Source organism: Rhea pennata, chromosome 1, assembly GCF_028389875.1.
Source record: "Rhea pennata isolate bPtePen1 chromosome 1, bPtePen1.pri, whole genome shotgun sequence".
Taxonomy (NCBI): Eukaryota; Metazoa; Chordata; class Aves; order Rheiformes; family Rheidae; genus Rhea; species Rhea pennata.
This window is the reverse complement of record NC_084663.1, coordinates 174,633,561-174,652,424: the sequence shown is the minus strand read 5'-3', so window position 1 is coordinate 174,652,424 and position 18,864 is coordinate 174,633,561. Positions and strand designations below refer to the sequence as shown.

At 39.9% G+C, this 18,864-nt stretch overlaps 1 protein-coding gene across 2 annotated transcripts in view; it reads right to left on the bottom strand.

Moving 5' to 3' along the window:
* Nucleotides 1-4,130, bottom strand: part of KLHL1 (kelch like family member 1) — a 243,290-nt gene extending 239,160 nt beyond the window's left edge. For both annotated transcript variants that reach the window (XM_062576137.1, XM_062576148.1), the window contains exon 1: nt 3,619-4,130. In XM_062576137.1, the coding sequence (XP_062432121.1) occupies nt 3,619-4,130 (512 nt within the window). The remainder of the gene's footprint in view (nt 1-3,618) is intronic.
* Nucleotides 4,131-18,864: the final 14,734 nt, after the last annotated feature.

The following is an 18,864-nucleotide window of genomic DNA, read 5'->3' as shown; positions in this document are numbered from 1 at the left end:
CATATAGAGAGGACATAAAAACGGATGGGTTTTCACCTTTCAGAAGTTGTGTTTTCAAATACTCACATGTTTTATGAAAGACTTCTGTACTGACGGTGCTTGTTTTATGCTTACACATATCTAGCATATCCTTCTTGAAGTAGTCTCGAACAAAATGTTAATTAAGTCATGTGCTCCTTATTCCCTTTGCACACAGCCAGAGAAATCCGGGACCAGTTTGCAGAAGTACTAAGCATTTACATGTGCAGCTGAGAACATAGAAATAACTAGGAGAAAATGCTCTGTGCTCTGAAACTCTCCCTTTTTTCTTTCTTTTTTTTTTTCTTTTCCCTTTTTTTTTCCTTTTTCTTTTTGGCTTTTATCTCTCTCTTATTTACTCCTCCATTGAAAAAATAGGGCTGTTGTGAAAATAAACTCATGAATAGCTCGTGAGGCACTCACATGTAGGCGCATCACTGAGCGCAGTGAGGAACAGAACTGCAGGCTCATGAGTAATTATGTCTTCATAGACAAGGTTGGGATAGCGTAAAGCAGGAAAAACATATTACTGTACATTGAACAAATAGGAAAGAAAACACTGACTCTTTGCTTACTAAATGAATACCATCCATTTTGCGTATTGATGAATGGGTCCTGTAGAAAAAGCTAACATGAGCATGTAAAAAAACTCAATTATAAATTCACAGGAGCTAGTATGGCTATATAGAAAATCTTAACACTGGTATTTTCCAAACTTTTCCTGGTTGATTTATAAATCTTAATTGCAAATTCATTATATAGATTTTTTTCTAAGAGCTTTTTCTTACATAATTAGGATCAAAATAGAATCTATGTTTATCTATCCACTACAGTTATTTCAAAATTTGACATGACATGCAAGCTCTGAAACAATTTGATATGCAAGCTTTCAAACAATTTCAAACAAATAATATTTCAACATTAATTACTTGCTGCAAAGATTTTTTTTACAAATAGAAGATGGAATGTAGAATAATTATTGCAGGATTTTATATTATACATAAAGTCTAATCCTTCAGTCTTCTTAATGCCAGTAGGACTGTCCATATAATCTAACTTATGTGTATAAGTATCTGCAGAACTATCTGGAAGTATACAAAACAATATTAATAGAGAACAATGAAATTCTTATTACCCAAGCAGGCTCTCTATCTTATGACCCTTCATTAAATAAATTCCATATCTCACAGATTATTAAAAGAATTCTGTATCAGACAGTTAAGTGCTTAACTTATATGTGCAAATAGAGGTCATAAAACCACAAATAACAGTAGATAGTAGTATATGATAGGAGGTGAAAAAACAATGCAGTACAGAACTCTTGTATCAAGCAGATGAGAACTACCAATAAAAACTCTCTCCTAGACACAAGGGTCCCAAGTAGAAGCCAAAGAAGAATAAAAACAACATTTACACTTGTAAAAAAATATTAATAGTAGCAATAATAATAAATGCATTAATCCTTATAAAACCAAAGCTTTCACAACTTCTTGTTGGCCTCCTCCTCATGTTACTGTCTTACCAGGTTGTTACTTTCCCACTTGGATATTACTGTCCTGGGATCTTCTGTTCACAAAATTTAAAATATTTTGGATATGTGCTACGATGGAACATATCCAAATGTTGATTTGTCACTTTTTTCACAAAGAAAAAATGCTGTTTTCCAAACAGTTCGAATATGTTAGAGTAGTTGTAAATCATGTTTCAAAATATGTACACTATAAAATGCAAAGGGGTAGCCAGGAGTCAATGATTTTATACTCACTTTACCAAACATGCTGATGTATGCCTACAGGCTTTGTCGAAGTTCTACATATTTGGCTGTCTACATATTTGGTAGTACCTGTCATTCAGGGCTGAACTGCAGATCATATATCCTACAGTCGTGATGAAGTGAACAGGTTGGCACCTTTTATAAAAAGAGTAACTTCTACAGAAGGAAGGAGACAGAAGGTGCCAGGGCATAAGGAGACTGTTGGACCACATAGCTTTTCTGAAATCTGGTACTGGACACCCCAGTACCAGCACAGAAATTTGCGCAATACTTGACCATCTCTTTAGCTTTAGCTAACGATTGAATGCTTTAGCATTCAAAATTGACATATTTAAGTTAAAATATCTTGGAAGGAAAAAGAGAAAGGAAGGGCTTGGATTATAAAACTATCTTAAACATTTTCATATTTCAAAAAGAGACATTGTCATTAATAATAAAATAGTATCTCCATACCCTATTTTAAATTTAAACAAATTTAACCTATGACTTTAGCAACTCCAAGACAGTAACAGCTACTGTTGATTAGATGTGTTGTTTCAGTAGTAATGAATGAAGAACATGGAATAAATACATTTTTAAAAAACCAACTATACTACAATACATATGTAATGAGCAAGTCCAATGTAGCAATTTATCTCCTATGGATAAATTAGGTGGCTCCATTAAAATTCAGTAAGCTTGTATCAGTATGCAGATCTCTGAAGAGTCTAAGATCAATAGTGCATCCAATATGAAATCTATATGAGATTTTATTTGTACCGTGGTTTTGAACCTCTTCTACTCACTTCAGAAGCCTTGAAGAGGTAAAAGTTTTGCTCTGTCCATCTTTATAGTGTATTTTGATAATATCTGTATCTTGAATCCTATGTTACATACCTATGCTATTGTTCGGATTAATAACCTCCAATGCACACTAAAACTTTAGCATCATGACCTGTCCTTTAGAAAAGTATTCGAAGTTGCGCATCAGCTGTGCATCATTTGTTTAATGTAGCTACTATGAAATGAACTACGCTGATAAAGTAATTAAGAGTCTTAAATAGATGAAATATGTTTTAGGTCTCTATGAAAATGCTCAGCAATTTAAGTTACAGGTACATATACACGTATATGCACCTACAGCTGTTTTCATCCTAGCAAATGCACAGTGTTGTCTCTGTCTAACAGAATAGTTAATATTATGTGTCTTACTTGCAATCCAAAGACCACAGATAATGACAAAAGAATGGAAGGACTTTCTTATCAGCTTAGAAATGAAACTACATATTTACTTTTTGTGGGAAAAGTAATAAATGAGAAGGGAAGTAAAATTATTGTAGCAGTGGTGAGACAGGGGGAAGCACAGTTAGCCAACAATGAGTTTATTATCCTCAAGACATACTAGTTGTATTATAAAATATCTAGAGCCTCCGTGTTATTTAGTTTTCCCTCTTCTAGCAATTTTTATATTGCATTTTTCATTTGCGTTTTTCATCTGAGAAGGAAAAAACAATATTAAAAAAAAAAAAAAAAAAAAAAAAAGTTTCCTGCGAAACAACAGGCAACTGGAAGCGGCTTCCTCGCCCTTACACCTGCTCAGGTCCCTGACGCTAACACAACTCCCCGGTCCCCCAGGGCAGGCGGTGACTCCGGCCGGCCGCCCAGCGCCCGGCCGCCCTGCGCGCCCCGTCGCCCGCTCCGCGGCGTTTCGCGCGGCGCGGCCCGCCCGCGCCGCGTCTTCTCCTCCCGCTGCGCGGACTTTGCCCCCGGCCCGTGCCCGTGGACCCCCGCCCCACGGCTCCGCGCCGCCGCCCGCGCCGTCGGGCCGCCCCGCCGTGCTGCCCTACCTGCTGCCGCCCGTGTCACCTGTTGCCGGGCTGCCGCCATCCGCGCAGCCCCGCGGCGCCTCCTGCCGCTCCGCCAGCGCCAGGGGCTTCTCGGGCTCCCGGGCGACCTCCATCCCGCCGGGCGCCGCCTCCTCTTCCTCCTCCTCCTCCTCCTCCTCCTCCAGGGACTCCACGTAGAAGACGGTCCGGGGCGGCGGCGGCTGCCCCAGCCCATGCCCCCCGCGGCGGCCGGCGGGCAGCAGCGTCCCGTTGGGCGGGCTGGCTGGGGTGGTGGCGGAGGAGGAGGAAGAGGAAGAGGAGGAGGAGGAGGATTTCTTCCAGAAGGCGCCGCTGCCCCTCTCTTGGCTCTTCAGCAGGCGGCTCTGGCTGGGCCCCCAGTGCTCGAAGCTGCTGTCGGGCGGCAGGCAGCCGCCCCCCGCCGGGCCGCCCGCCGGCGAGGGGTGGCTGAACAGTTTCCAGCGGAGGCGCAGGATGTGCTTCACGTCGAAGTCTTTCCTGCCGGAGCCGGACATGGTGCCGCGGCGGGCAGGGCGCGGGCGGCGGCGGCGGGCGGCGCGGCGGCGAGGCAGGGCCGGGCGGCGGGCGGCGGCGGCTCCGGCGGCTCCGGCTCCGGGCAGGCGGCTGGTGACCGGCAGCAGCAGAGCGATGCGCGCACACGGCCGCGCGGAGAGCGAGAGAGGGCGGACGGAGGGAAGGAGGGATGCACAGAGCCGAGAGGAGGTAGAGGCGCTCAGGAGCGAAGGGAGAAAAGCGAGCGGGAGAGGTGCCCGGAGCTGACGAGGATTGCACGGTGATCAGTGGAAAGGGGAGGAGAGAGGCAGAAATGAGAGACACCTCTCAGGGGAGACAGGCACTTGCGAGGCAAGAGCGGGCGAGGGAAGCTGCAAAGAAGCGCTAATCTGATTAACCGGGGAGAGAGGAGCTACAGCCCGGTGAGGACCCGGCAGCGGCAGCCACACGACGAGGCAGGTGGCTCTTCCTCAGTCTCTTAGAGCTTCGTGACCGAGCGCAGCTGGAGAGGCAAAAGTCACCTGAAAGGCTCTCTCCGCCTCCCACCTTCCCATCCCATTTCTCAGGGGAGTCCCATGCCTGCAGTTATCTGGGATAGCAAAGCCGGAGAGCTGGCACGGAGAGAAAGCGGGGGTCCTTTATATACAGTGTACGTAGGAGAAGGAAAAAAAAAAAAAAAAAAGCCTGTGAGGCTGTCAAGGTCCTCACTGTACAATTTTCTGTCTGTCTCGGTGCCTCTCACCAAGCCGCCCCCTCCCCTGCATGTGACGCAGATGTGCATTGGGGCCTTCAGTGTGAAGAGACAGAGGGGGAAAAAGAGATGCTTCAATCTTCCTCATGCAAGTAAGTCTGCAGGTTGCTAATTGTCCCTCCTAGCTCCTCCTTCCCTCTCTCCTCGCCTTGTTATTTTGGTTTGGAGACTGCTGTATAGTACTGTGAGCAAAATAAAGCAAAACAACAAATGCAGCGGTAAACAAAAGAGCATGAATCATAAGAGTGCAAACTTAATAGACTGCGTGCTGGCTGGATGAGGTTACAGGTTAATGATTTATTCTGCAAGCTCCATTCATTAGCCTCTTGGCTCAGTGTTGGTGTTCCCACAAAAAACACTGGGTAGAGGGACACTGTGTGTCAACCAGAAATAGCTCTACACATCTGCTTCTTACCTTTTATATCTGCTCTTAATGCAGTCTGACAGAGCTAAACCCAAGGGAGGTTCCTTCACAGCAGAGAAATCTGCTTGGAACATCTGCCCACTTGGGAGGGGTGTCACGAAGAGCACTGTGCATCTGGGACGTAATTACAGAATTAAAGGCTTCATGGTGAAATGCTGGAGAGGAATAGAGTACCAAAACTATACCACATATCATCATCTGCTAGCTCAAACTGATATCCAGAATGCCTGTAATCCACCTGTACCCCAGAAAACAGTATTTTAGAAAAAGATTTTTCCATAGAAAATTAGGAAAAAGACTCAGTTTTCCTCAAGGTGCTCCCTGCTTTGGCCAACTTTACCCCTGCGCTCATGAGCTATCAAAAGTTTGTTACATTGGTGAATGCAAGAAAAAACAGTCGAATTCTTTCCCTCAAGCTGAAATATTTTAACTCATCATTCATGAAACACTATAGCTTGAACAATCCTCCAGAAGTCAAACATAAGTCAACAATTTTAGTACTGTTTTAATTATTTTATCACTGAAGTAGCACTTCTAGTTAAAAATCAGTATTGGGATTTGTGTTGTAACTTTGGTAAAGATCTAGATTTAACAGAACAAGAATTTCAGGACACAAAGTCTTACTTTCGAGTGAAGAAAAATTGCTGCTGTGCATTTTAAATATTGATTTATGTCAGAACAGCTAGACTGCAAACTCCCTAGTGCCTCGATTTTACTCTTAGTATTCCATGATTAAAAAAAAAAAAAAAAAAGAAAAAAGACAAAAACCCTTTTAAAGCAAACAGAAGAGACAGTTCATTTTTATCCAGGAATTCATCTAAGTGAGGGTGTCCTGTTTGGGAGAAAAGCGGGAAGAAAAGCAGAAAAATCTTCAGGAAGTACAGAGCAGCTGAAACTTTTACTATTTCAGAGACTCTAGAAAAGTGTATCCTACGACATTATATGAAAAATCATCTATATGAACCCTGGTTATTTAATGCCTGGTTACAAGCTCTCAAGGCTGTAGATAGGGACATACAAAATAGCTTTGGTCAATGAATACAGTGATAGAAAATATGCTATCTTTTCTGCATTTAATACAGTTAAGTCAAGGATTATTTGGAAGCTGAGGAGGACAGCATGTCTTCCGTGGTGTATTATAAATCTTAGACATTTTAAAATCTGAACTAATTTGTTCATTATTTAATGTGAGTGGCTGATGTATTTTTAGTTATTTTCATTTTAACTATGTTGCATAGCTTTTTAGTATGATTTTTGTTACCTAGAGAAATATAGCAGACAATAAAACTGTCTTTCCAAATATATTTCAGAAGTCACTCACTGAATACATTTCAGCATCACCCAACAAAGTAGTACAGCTTTTTGATAGATTTCAATACAAATTGGCAAGCAATTATAAAGCAAAAGTAAACATGATTTTAGGCTATGACTTCATTATTCAGACTTTTTTATTTCAGTTTTGCCAGTAAGTGAAATACAAATTCTTGGGTTTTTTTAAAGACTCTACTTGCTATTTCTTTCAAGAGGTTTGCATATGCATTTTAGCAGTGCTTGATCCCTTCACATTTGAGAACATACTTGTTTTTGCAACTAAGAGATATGTTAAATTTGTTATCAGTATTGTTTTTTGAGCAGCATCTTAAAGTTTTTTTCATAAATGAAGATGGATGAATATATCTGTATGATATGCATGAAATATGGAAAATTCTTATCAACTTCTAGCTTATATCACATTCAGAAGTACAAATAGTTATTTTGTAAATATGCAGTAAGCAAGAGCTACTTGGTTACATCAGAGAAGTAGCTGTTGTCACTACATGTAGTTTATGAATAAATTGATTTCCCTAGCACAAAGAGAAAAGATGCTTTACTTAGGTTTTCAGAATTTCTTACCTTCGTGTTTCCTTGCAACATATCCAAGATATGCTAGGGAGGCAAAGGACAGATTCCATACTATTATATGGCAAGATGAACACAGATCTGTTTTAAATCTCAAATTAAACTTCTGGTACATAAAATGATTAACTGTGTAGAATCTGTAGAGTAATTGTAAGTTGTAAACCTGCTCTTCCATCCAGAAGAAAAAAGGACTTTCTATTGGAGCTCTAGGAACATTCTTCACAGGATTTACAATAAAATAATCAATCACTGAGGTCAAATACACCTTAGACTAGTCATAAGGGCTTTTTAGGGTGTACAAATGTGAAATGATATGAAAATATACCATGTTTCTCAGTTGCTGAAGGGAAATATTTGATGCCTTACAGTTTTAATAAAGTGTTCATGAGCCATCCATCCTTGCCAAATTGAGCGACCCATAAAGTGTGGCTAAGATGATAGTAAATATGGGTAATCTGCCAGTTACTGTGTTCGCTGGACATACTGTATCACACTGTATTTTTGTTTATTGAACAACATGTTTCTGAACTAACACGTTTCTTATAGTTTCTTAAGTTCTCTCAAATGGTTGATCTTGTGGTCAGATTCCTGACAGTTTTTATTTGTACTTTTTATCTTTCTGATATTCTACAAATAAGTTAAATTCACTGAAGAAGTCTCATGCCCCTGGTTGAAGGAAAATATGCCTAGGGATATATATCGTTTTAATAAATTCTCCAAGTAGTTGAAAGCACTCTCAAAGAAAAGGATCCTGTGGCAAGCCTCCAACCTCCTCAGATTTGATTAACTTTTTTTTTTTTTTTTTTTTCCCTAGAACTTCTTGCCATTGAAAAGCTCCTTGATGGGGAATTCTTTAATTCTAGGTTTCAGATGTTTCACATTAAGCTGTTTACATGCTGTATCCTGTATTTCAAGGAATATTGGTTGATAAGGAATAAAGATAAGTTGTAGGTGCAAATACTCAAACAAGTGATCGACTCTGAGGACTCTATATGAGCATGTCATCATACAAAATGACATGCTAACAGCAGTGTATATCCTTAAACCCTTAAGGTTATGAATAGTCATATTCTGTGTGAGATTCCACATTACATTTACATAAAGTCCAGGGACATACAGCTAGTGAGCCTAAAGGTGATAGGCATGCACATTACTGTGGACCAGTCTTTATTAATAAGAAAAAGAATATACCTCTCAGCAAGCTAAAAGTATAAGTGGTATTTTTGTCATTGAATTTCAAGTTGGACTATTATGTACTTTTTTGCTGGGCAAAAGCCCCCCCCCAAAAAAAGAAGACAAGACATCACTGTGTTGGTTGGTTAGAATAAGGAAGATACTATAAGGAATGTTTTTAAAACAAGTCTCACAGGAATAAAAACATGCAATTCAGATATAAAGAAGCTGATTTTGTAGATGGTTAATTATACATTCAGAAGCAAGAACCTGAGGGTGTTAAAAAGAGCCTATGAAACAGATCTAGAGAAGACTCAAGCTACAGAGAATATAGATAGAAATTGATGGGACTGGACAGAGCACTGAGAGATTAAAAGTTACCAAAAAAATGGTAGTATAGTAAGTGATAAGTATATAATATGTTAGATTTATTTTTTTAAACTTTGACAAATCTAAAGCATTTGAATAGGCTTTATGAAATGTAGATATATTCTGAATCAGTGGAGACGTGTAAAATATGAAACAGTAGGGAAAAGTGGTGATATTGGGGAAACTAAACATTAAACAGTGTAAGAAATTAATCTTGTAGCTATTTTATGTTTAATCTAAACATGTAATGATGTAGAATTGCAGTGGGTCAAGAAGGGGGGGCTTCAAGCTCTTAAGATACTTTTCCTTCTGAAACATTATAAAAATATATACTGATACGTCCAAATAACAGCAAGATAACCATGATTGCTAATTATTTTCTCAAGACAATAAAGGAATAGCAATAATGAAAAAAAGTACATGAGAACTGAGTCACTTTTAAATCTTATATTGCTTTTTTATGGTGAATTTTCAACTGAGTTTTCACTTTTGAGAATAGATTTGGCATTGGATAAGTTAAGTTATTTCTCAAAAATTAAGTTAGTTATCACAGCATAGGACAGATGTCTGTAGGTGTGGTCACATGACCAGCTACTTTTATTGTAGAGGGTAATAAAAAATTACTTCTCCATAGTTGTTTTCTGCCTCCTTAGTAATGCTGAATAAAATAAGGATATATAAACTGCTCCTCTGATTTGATTTTTTTGACCAATTGATCTCACACCCATGGTCTTCACACAATCAGTAAGGTTGAAAAGGACCTTTGGAAGTCATGTAGTGCAACCTCCCAAACATTTCCTGGTGTTGGTTCCACTAGGGATTTGAACCCAGAACCTTTTGTGTGTAAAGCAAATGTGATAACCCCTACACAGAGGAAGCACCACTTTCAACACATCTGCTTTATTCTATGGTGCAGGTGCCTGGAAGTACACACACAATCACTTGCATTAGCTCTGGGAACAGTCACTTCTTAAACCATTCATTATGATTACAACCAGTTGTATAAATACACCATAAAGCAATTTTTATATGGTCAGAGAATTTACGTTAAGAATGAGTAAATGCTACATAGTTTATCATGGATAAAGATTCACAAGTAAGCTAAGGCTAATGAACATAAATATTATGAAACCAGGGAAATAATCATTAAATTTGGAAAAGTAATATAAGCCATTTCCTTAGGATAGGCAAATTAAAGAGTATTAAGATTCTTCAACAGCAATATTAGTTCCCACCGTTTCTCTGTTTGCAATGGTTGTCAGCTTTTCTGGAGGAATACATAGCTCATACCAGCGTTTCCCAAGCCTACCGGAGATTACTCTTGAAAAAAGTGTCAGTGTCTTAATTCCAAAATTATGGCCCAGAGAAACAGCTGAACTAGATCCAATACAGATTTGGCAGCACATACTTTTCTGCTCCCACTCCATAGTCCACATAGCATGTCCTTAGACCTTATCATTTGGGAGCCACTCATCTGAACCAATTGATAATTCACATGGAAGTTTTACTGTTTCAGGTGATGGCATTTCAATACTTCATTAAAATGCTATTTTGCTTTGTTTTAACTCTTAATACTTCTGGCAGTGTTTTTGTTACTATCTTATCTTTCTTCTATTTTGTGGAGGTCCTGGTGATGCAAAGAGAATAGCATGTTTTTTCTTTGCTAGATTGAATAATACGCACTGACGTTTTTTCTCTTACTCAGAGAACCTTCTTAGAATTGTCTTGCTTTCATGTTTTATTCAAAAATATGCAGTCTCCTGCTGATCTTTCATTTAACATTTATTTACAAACTGAAGCAAAAACTTCTGTCAAATATTATATATTAACTAAATCATAGCAATAGAGATGGATACAGTTTGCAAAATGGGCTGTACAAAAAGAAGTGTGTAGGTGGGTATCACTAAGAATACACTACTAATTAAATTAGACTAAACTAAACAGAGCCAGTGGAACTGGCAAGAGATGGCCCATGCTGATGAGGTGTTATCACAGTCATGAAGATGGTTTTGGATTGTACAAACTAGCACTCTCGCTAACTTGTTCAGGAATTAGCGTAAGTGAGGGAACATGATTCAATATGCACTTTGGATTTGGCCGGTGTTTTAGAGGATAAGAAATTTTAGCCACATGGATGCAAATTGTACCATGCCTCTTGGCCTGAGTCCCAGAGCCTGACAAGAACAGAGAATGGGCACTGGGAGGTTTTGTTTACTGTTCTAGACATAAGCTTATGATGCTTATGCTTATATTTCAACTCCTATAGGTTCTTTGAAAATAAAAAAAAAAAAAAAGAAAAAAGAAAAATAAAGTTTGCAGGGGTTTTGCAGCTTTTAAAGCCTTCCAGTAGCAGTTAGCAGTTAGGATAAAAATCAGTTAGCATAATGTAACACCACATAGTTGGAAATGTTAGCTTTCCTATAACTTTTTATCTAAGTCCCACTTTCAGTAAGCATTTTAATGAATGTCAGAAAACATGGGGATGTAGGAAATTAAATGCAAGTGAGTCATCGAATATGAAAGAAAGAAGTTGGCTGGTGGAGATGAAGGAACAAGTCTGTTTTGTTTGGTGTTCATCCATAACTGATATCAGGTATTTTCTAATGTCTCTCTGTGGACAGATTGTTTTAAAAGGAATGCTTATTTTTATAATGTGATCCAAAATTATATTTATTTCCTATTTTACATACTATTTACCTACAGTGTGGTGATAAAGATTATAATTTTTAAAAATCAAAATGCTTTACCTAAATAGAGGGATATCAGATGATTTTACTGTTTAGATTCTTGTCTAAAAATATCATTTACCCTGTAAATGACAGCCTTTGTGATCACAGTAGAAAGGATGCCTTATAAAATTCAACTGTACTACTTTACATATGGGCAGTTTTATTTTGAGACATAAATAGATGTATATCATGTCATTGTTCAGGTCAACACTCGTGATAACACTTCCCTGAGAAGGAGAAATTAAAGTTTTGCTATTTGGCAAGTAAAATAAAGAGCAAAATACAGACATTTGACAGTTTGTTATTGTTGTATACATTTCTAAATGCATAGTTCTATCCTGTAGCCTATAATTAAAGTAAAGCATTTTGAAGTTCAGAACAGCAATTAATTTCTGTTAATTTGTTAAAAATAAACTTGTGTTTTTTCTTTCAAGTTGAAAACTGTAAGCAAAAATGCTGCAATTAAACTGCATCAAGATAAAATGCTACAGAAATTTCTATGCATTTCAAGCACATAAAATTTCTTAAGAAATAAATCATGTGGCTCTTTAAATGCCTGCTACTGAGACTGTGTATTAAAATTAGCAACTTATAATGACTGTGATCTCTCCTCACTGTTTCTCAGCTGCTCATAACCCTTTGGGTATAGCTTCCTGTCCATGCTGTTTTCCTACCTTACAGATACCAGCAGTTATAGGAGAAGCATTTCTCCATTTCCAGATGTGTCTCATGGGATGTTAGCTGCCTGTCCTAATACAGGTGTATTCCATCATTTGGAGTGTTACTTAGCAGCAGACTTGAATGGCCATATACTTTGTTTTCTGTTAGTTTTCAGTAGACAAATTCCTAGACTGTGGAAAATTTTGTACTTCCAGTTTAGGAAATGATGTTTTTTATCTCAAAAATTAAACTTTCCAGTTGTGGTTGATGTGCTTGTTTCTTATACCACTTCTTTATCTTTATATCAGTCAGATTAGTAGGAATTTTTACATTATAAAGCCGTGGACATTGCTGCTGTTTTACTTAGGAAGTGGTGGATATTTGGACAAATTCTGAATTCATGATTAAATAAAGGAATTTTCTGTTCTGGAGACCTAAGAATGGAATTTCATGTGTAGTAATACTGATGTATCTCTAAACACTATTTTAATTTGTAAATGTCTGTTAATGACACTGGAGTTTTTATTTATTGTTCATATGATTGATTTCTGTCTTGGTATACCACAGTCCTATAATTTGTTCAACATTTTAACTTACATTTCCTGCAGATCAATGTTATTTGTTGAAGGGAATTCATCATCCCATAGTATAAGGCAATGAAGTAAGCTCTTGTAGGTTTTTTTGTCCTTTCTATCAAACAGGAAAGATGGAGGTTTTTTTATGATTATGTATACAAAATGATCATGATCACATACATACAACATGATCATTCTTTTTTTTTTATGTTCAATATCTGACCAAATAAAAAATCAGATATTTGTGAATGTTTGTTTAATGTGCTTGTTCACAATTCGATTTGAACCAAGTATCCCAACAAGTATACTGGATATTTTTCTTTTTCCCTTTGAAAAAATGTTTTCTAATTTAAATGAGATTATTTTCACTGCTTGAACAATTTAAGAGTATATTAAGAGTATAGTTTTCTGTCTAAATGCCATGCCAGTAACAGGTGTTAACATTACAATTTAAGATCACAGATTGTTTGAAATTTCCTCTAACTACATAATACAAATGCAGTTAAGGGACACTATTTTTTTCTGGTTTAGTTACAGTATCATGAACTTTTAATAATATATCATCACACAGCAACTTAAGTAGGAAGGGACTTCTGTAGGTCATTTGCTGCAACCGCCTGCTTAAAGTGGGGCAAACTTCAGAGTTAGATCCTGCTGTAGAGGAGCTTGTCCAGGTAAGTACTGGAGGATGGAGACACCACAACCTTTCTGGGCAACCTGTTCCAGGGTTTAACCACTCTTATTGTGAAGAATTTTTCCCCTGTGTCCAACAGAAATTTCCCTTGCTATATACAACTTCCTTATCTTTTCACTGTGCATATCTGGCTCCATCTTTTATATAAGCCACTCTGTGTAGTGGAAAATTGCAATTAGATTTACCTTTAGCTTTGTCTTCTTAAGACTGAACAAACTCTCAACCTCTCTTTTGTACATATGTTCCAGCCTCCTACACATCGTAGTGGCCCCCTGTTCGACTCTCTCCAGTTTAAAAATACAAATCTTTGGTACTGACAACAGTGCTCCAGGTGAGACCTTGCAAGTGCTGAATAAAGGGGAATAATCACTTCCCCTGCAGGTTGTACTTTTGCTAATGCAGCCCCAATGTGGTTATTATTCACTGTTGCAAGGACACGCTGCTAATTCATGTTTGCATTTTTGTCTTCTAGGACCTTCATTCATTTCTGCAGGGCTGCTTTCTCCCTAGTGAGTCACTACTCTTTATCGATGCATATTGTTCTTTTCCCACGTGTGTTTGTATGTCTGTCTGTATATGCATGTGTGAAACCTATATCAGTGTTGCTTCAGATTAAGTTTAGTATTTCTTTCTGAGAAAGTGGATAAAAATTCATTCTCTAAAGGAACCTTCCATGTATTGGAAGACCCCTTTTAGGTCTGTCTTCTCTTTCTCTCTCTCTCTCTTCACAGAAAAAAAAAAAAAAAAAAAAAAAAAAAAGAAAAAGAAAAGAAAAGGAAAAAAAAAGCCCTTCTCTTCTGTAGTTTCTCAGAGGTCATATTCTCTTGATATAACTCTTACTGTTCTCTGACGTTCTCCAAATGGACTGCATCTTTCCTGAATGTATGCATCTTTCTGGTGTATGCACCAGAAGCATACACAGGAATGAAAGCTTGCCAGTATTAGATAAAGCTGAGATACTATTGTGTGTGTTTTATATATAGAACTTCTGCTTGCATATCCCAATATATTTGCCTTTCATAGAATCATAGAATCAGTAAGGTTGGAAGGGACCTCTGGAGATCATCTAGTCGAACCTCGCTGCTCAGCAGGGTCACCTAGAGCATGTTAGACAGGGTTGCATCCAGGCGGGCCTTGAAGATCTCCAGAGAAGGAGACTCCACAACCTCTCTGGGCAACCTGTGCCAGTGCTCCGTCACTCTCACAGGGAAGAAATTCCCCCTCACGCTCAGGCAGAACTTCCTGTGCTTCAATTTCTGCCTGTTGCCTCTTGTCCTGTCACACGGGACAACTGAAAAGAGTTTGTCTCTGCCCCCTTGACACCCTCCCTTCAGGTACTTGTACACATTGATAAGATCCCCCCTCAGGCTCCTCTTCCCCAGGCTGAAGAGGCCCAGCTCTCGCAGCCTTTCCTCAGAGGGCAGGTGCTCCAGCCCTCGGATCATCTTTGTAGCCCTGTGCTGGACTCTCTCCATGTCTCTCTCATCCTGGGGAGCCCAGAACTGGACACAACACTCCAGATGAGTGCTGGCAACACTCTTCCTAATGCACCCCAGGAGACCATTGGCCTTCTTGGCCACAAGGGCACATTGCTGGCTCATGGTCAATGTGTTGTCCACCAGCACTCCCAGGTTCTTCTCTGCAGAGGTTAAATAAGGGTCTATCTTCTGTATTATTCAATATATTTATCATTGCTTTATATAATAGAAAATAGAGTACATCAGTCAATTTTCAGATCATGCCAGACTGAAATAGGTTTTGGAGACCGCATTAAAATTAAAATGATCTTGAAAAAATGAAGTTCTTTAAATACAGTTGTTTTAGTTGTTTGGCTTTTTTTTTTCTTTTTTTTTAATAAAATAAGAAACAGGACTGCTGACAGTAATATCCTTATAGCTTAAAAGAAGATGAAAGATTGTTGTTACCCCCACTTAAAAATTTTGGTAGATGCCTTTTTGCTTTAAGATAGAACAGACTACAGTCTCATTCCCCTTACAGAACATACAAGGGGTTAGGGAAATAAAACAACAATTACCAAAAAGGTTACCCAAAAGGATTTGATGAATCAGGGTTTCCTTTTGTTACAAAGCCTCTCCTTTACATCATCAGAAATTGCAGGATTCCTTTTCTAGAGCAATCTTTCTTCTTTCTTACTAAAGATTAGGCAAATCAAAAAAAATACAGTTCTGTGCTTCTGTAGCTCCCTCTGGATAGCTGGACACATGTTCTAGACACCACGGATGCCTAATTACTAATCTTATTTGTTAACTGCATCAATCATCTTGTTATTTATATACTGTAACAATTCAACTACTAAACTCAAGTTAAAGCAAAAATATAGAAACTTGTTATTTTATATCTTACTTCATAACTTTGGAGGAACAAACAACACATCATTTCCCAATTTTATCTGGATGTAACTTTTATGTAAATTTTTCAACAACAAACTTTGAATCTTTACATAGATATGTACGCCCACATTGTCCGAGCAATACTTCCATGGAAAAAGAATTAGGGTTTATAAAGGATTAGAGACTAAATATAAGTCCATGTGGAAGAGGGGACAAGCTACTTGGGAGAATTATAGGAATGCAGTCAGAGTATGCAGAGATGCAATGAGGAAGGCTAAGGCCCAGCTAGAATTGAGTCTGGCAAGGGATGTCAAGGACAACAGGAAGGGCTTCTTCAAATACATCAGCAGCAAGAGGAGGACTAGGGAAAATGTGGGCCCCCTACTGAATGGGGCAGGGGCCCTGGTGTCATGGGATACAGAGAAGGCAGAATTACTGAATGCCTTCTTTGCTTCAGTCTTCACTGCTAAGCGCAGCCCTCAGGAATCCTGCAGCCTGGACATGAGGGAGAAAGTCCAGAGAAGGGAAGACTTTCCTTTGGTTGAGGAGGATAGGATTAGAGACCTTCTGGGCAGGCTAGACATCCACAGATCCATGGGCCTGGATGGGATGCACCCATGGGTACTAAGGGAGCTGGCGGATGTTGTTGTCAGGCTGCTCTCCATCATCTTTGCAAGGTCCTGGAGAACTGGAGAGGTGCCGGAGGACTGGAAGAAAGCCAGTGTCACTCCAGTCTTCAAGAAGGTCAAGAAGGAGGACCCAGGCAACTATAGGCCTGTCAGCCTCACCTCCATCCCCAGAAAGATGATGGAACAGCTCGTTCTGGAGGTCATCTCCAGCCATATGGAGGAGAAGAAGGTGATCAGGAGTAGGCAGCATGGATTCACCAAGGGGAAATCCTGCTTAACCAACCTGACAGCCTTCTGTGATGGAATGAGTGGCTGGGTAGATGAGGGGAGAGCAGTGGACGTTGTGTAGCTTGACTTCAGCAAGGCTTTTGACACTGTCTCCCATAACATCCTCCTAGGCAAGCTCAGGAAGTGAGGGTTAGAGGAGTGGATGGTGAGGTGGCTTGAGAACTGGCTGAAAGGCAGAGCTCAGAGGGTCGTCATCAGTGGCATGGAGTCCAGTTGGAGGCGTGTGGTTAGTGGGGTCCCCCAGGGCTCAGTCCTGGGTCCCATCCTGTTCAACTTCTTCATCAATGACCTAGATGAGGGGGCAGAGTGCCTCCTCAGCAAGTTTCCTGATGCTACCAAGCTGGGAGGAGCGGCTGATACACCAGAGGGCTGTGCTGCCCTCAGAGAGACCTGGAGAGGTTGGAGAGTTGGGCAGAAAGGAACCTCATGAGGTTCAACCAGGGCAACTGCAGAGTCCTGCACTTGGGGAAAAATAACCCCAGGCACCAGGACAAGCTGGGGGCTGACCTTCTGGAGAGCAGCTCTGCAGAGAAAGACCGGGGAGTGCTGGTGGACAACACATTGACCATGAGGCAGCAATGTGCCCTTGTGGCCAGGAACGCCAGTGGTCTCCTGGGGTGCATTGAGAAGACTGTTGCTAGTAGGTGGAGGGAGGTGATCCTGCCCCTCAACTCAGCCCTGGGGAGGCCTCATCTGGAGTGCTGTGTCCAGTTCTGGGCTCCCCAGGGCAAGAGAGACATGGAGCTACTGGAGAGAGTCCAGCGTAGGGCTACGAAGATGATCCGAGGGCTGGAGCACCTGCCCTCTGAGGAAAGGCTGCGAGAGCTGGGCCTGTTTAGCCTGGGGAAGAGGAGCCTGAGGGGGGATCTTATCAATGTGTACAAGTACCTGAAGGGAGGGTGTCAAGGGGGCAGAGACAAACTCTTTTCAGTTGTCCCGTGTGACAGGACAAGAGGCAACAGGCAGAAATTGAAGCACAGGAAGTTCTGCCTGAGCGTGAGGGGGAATTTCTTCCCTGTGAGAGTGACGGAGCACTGGCACAGGTTGCCCAGAGAGGTTGTGGAGTCTCCTTCTCTGGAGATCTTCAAGGCCCGCCTGGTGCAACCCTGTCTAACATGCTCTAGGTGACCCTGCTGAGCAGGGAGGTTGGACTAGATGATCTCCAGAGGTCCCTTCCAACCTTACTGATTCTATGATTCTAATCAATATTTTTTTCTGTTTTTAATGTGAGCAATAACAGATCTGAGTACAATTTTCCAACCAGTTATTAACTCACCTTGAAACAGTTTTTGTTTGTTGTATTTTTCTAGATTACTTAAGAAAATGACATGTAAAATAGTACCAGGCAATCTCTGAGATAGCTATTATTTCTATCGTATTAACAAGACCTGGTACATTGTTGAAGGAAATTTTGTTGTTATGGCATGATTTGCTGGCTGACAGTTAACACCTTTTCCATATCTTTGTTCTAACATATTTTTCATCAGTTGATGTTAACTGTTAAGAAGTTGTTAACTGTGGCCTTAAAAAAAAAAAAAAAAAAAAAAAAAAAGAGGAAAGAAAGAAAGAAAGATTGAAGATTGTTTATCCCTTTCTCATCTTCTGGAAGATAACTATTCTCCATGAAGTCTCAAAAATAATGCTAACATGAGATTTCTTCAGCCATTTTTCTAAGTACTCTGCAGAAAATTTTTTCAAATCTGATGAAATTTTATCTGACTTATCTAGCTAACTTTTCTCTATTCTATTTCAGTGTTTTTAGCGCTTACTATGCGTGTTAGATATCCATTCTAACTGTAAACTGAAGCAAGAGAGGTGCAAACACTTCCTTTCCCAGCATCATCTGTAAATAGTGTTTGGTGCCCCTTAAGTAATGCCTGAACTCTTTCTCACAATCACAGAATATTTGGAGTTGGGAGGCACCTGTAGATCATGTGGTCCAATCCCCCTGCTCAAGTAGGGTCAGCTGCATCAGGTTTCCTGGGGCTGTATCTAATCAGGTTCTGGATATCTCCAAGGATGGAGACTCCACAATCTCTCTGGGAAACCTGTTCTAATGTTCAACCATCCTCACAGTAAAGACAGGTTTTCTTACGTTTGAGTGGAATTTTTTGTGTTTCAGTTTGTGCCCAGTGCTTCTTGTCTTGTCAGTGGGTACCACTGAGAGGAATCTAACTCCATTCTTTTTACACTG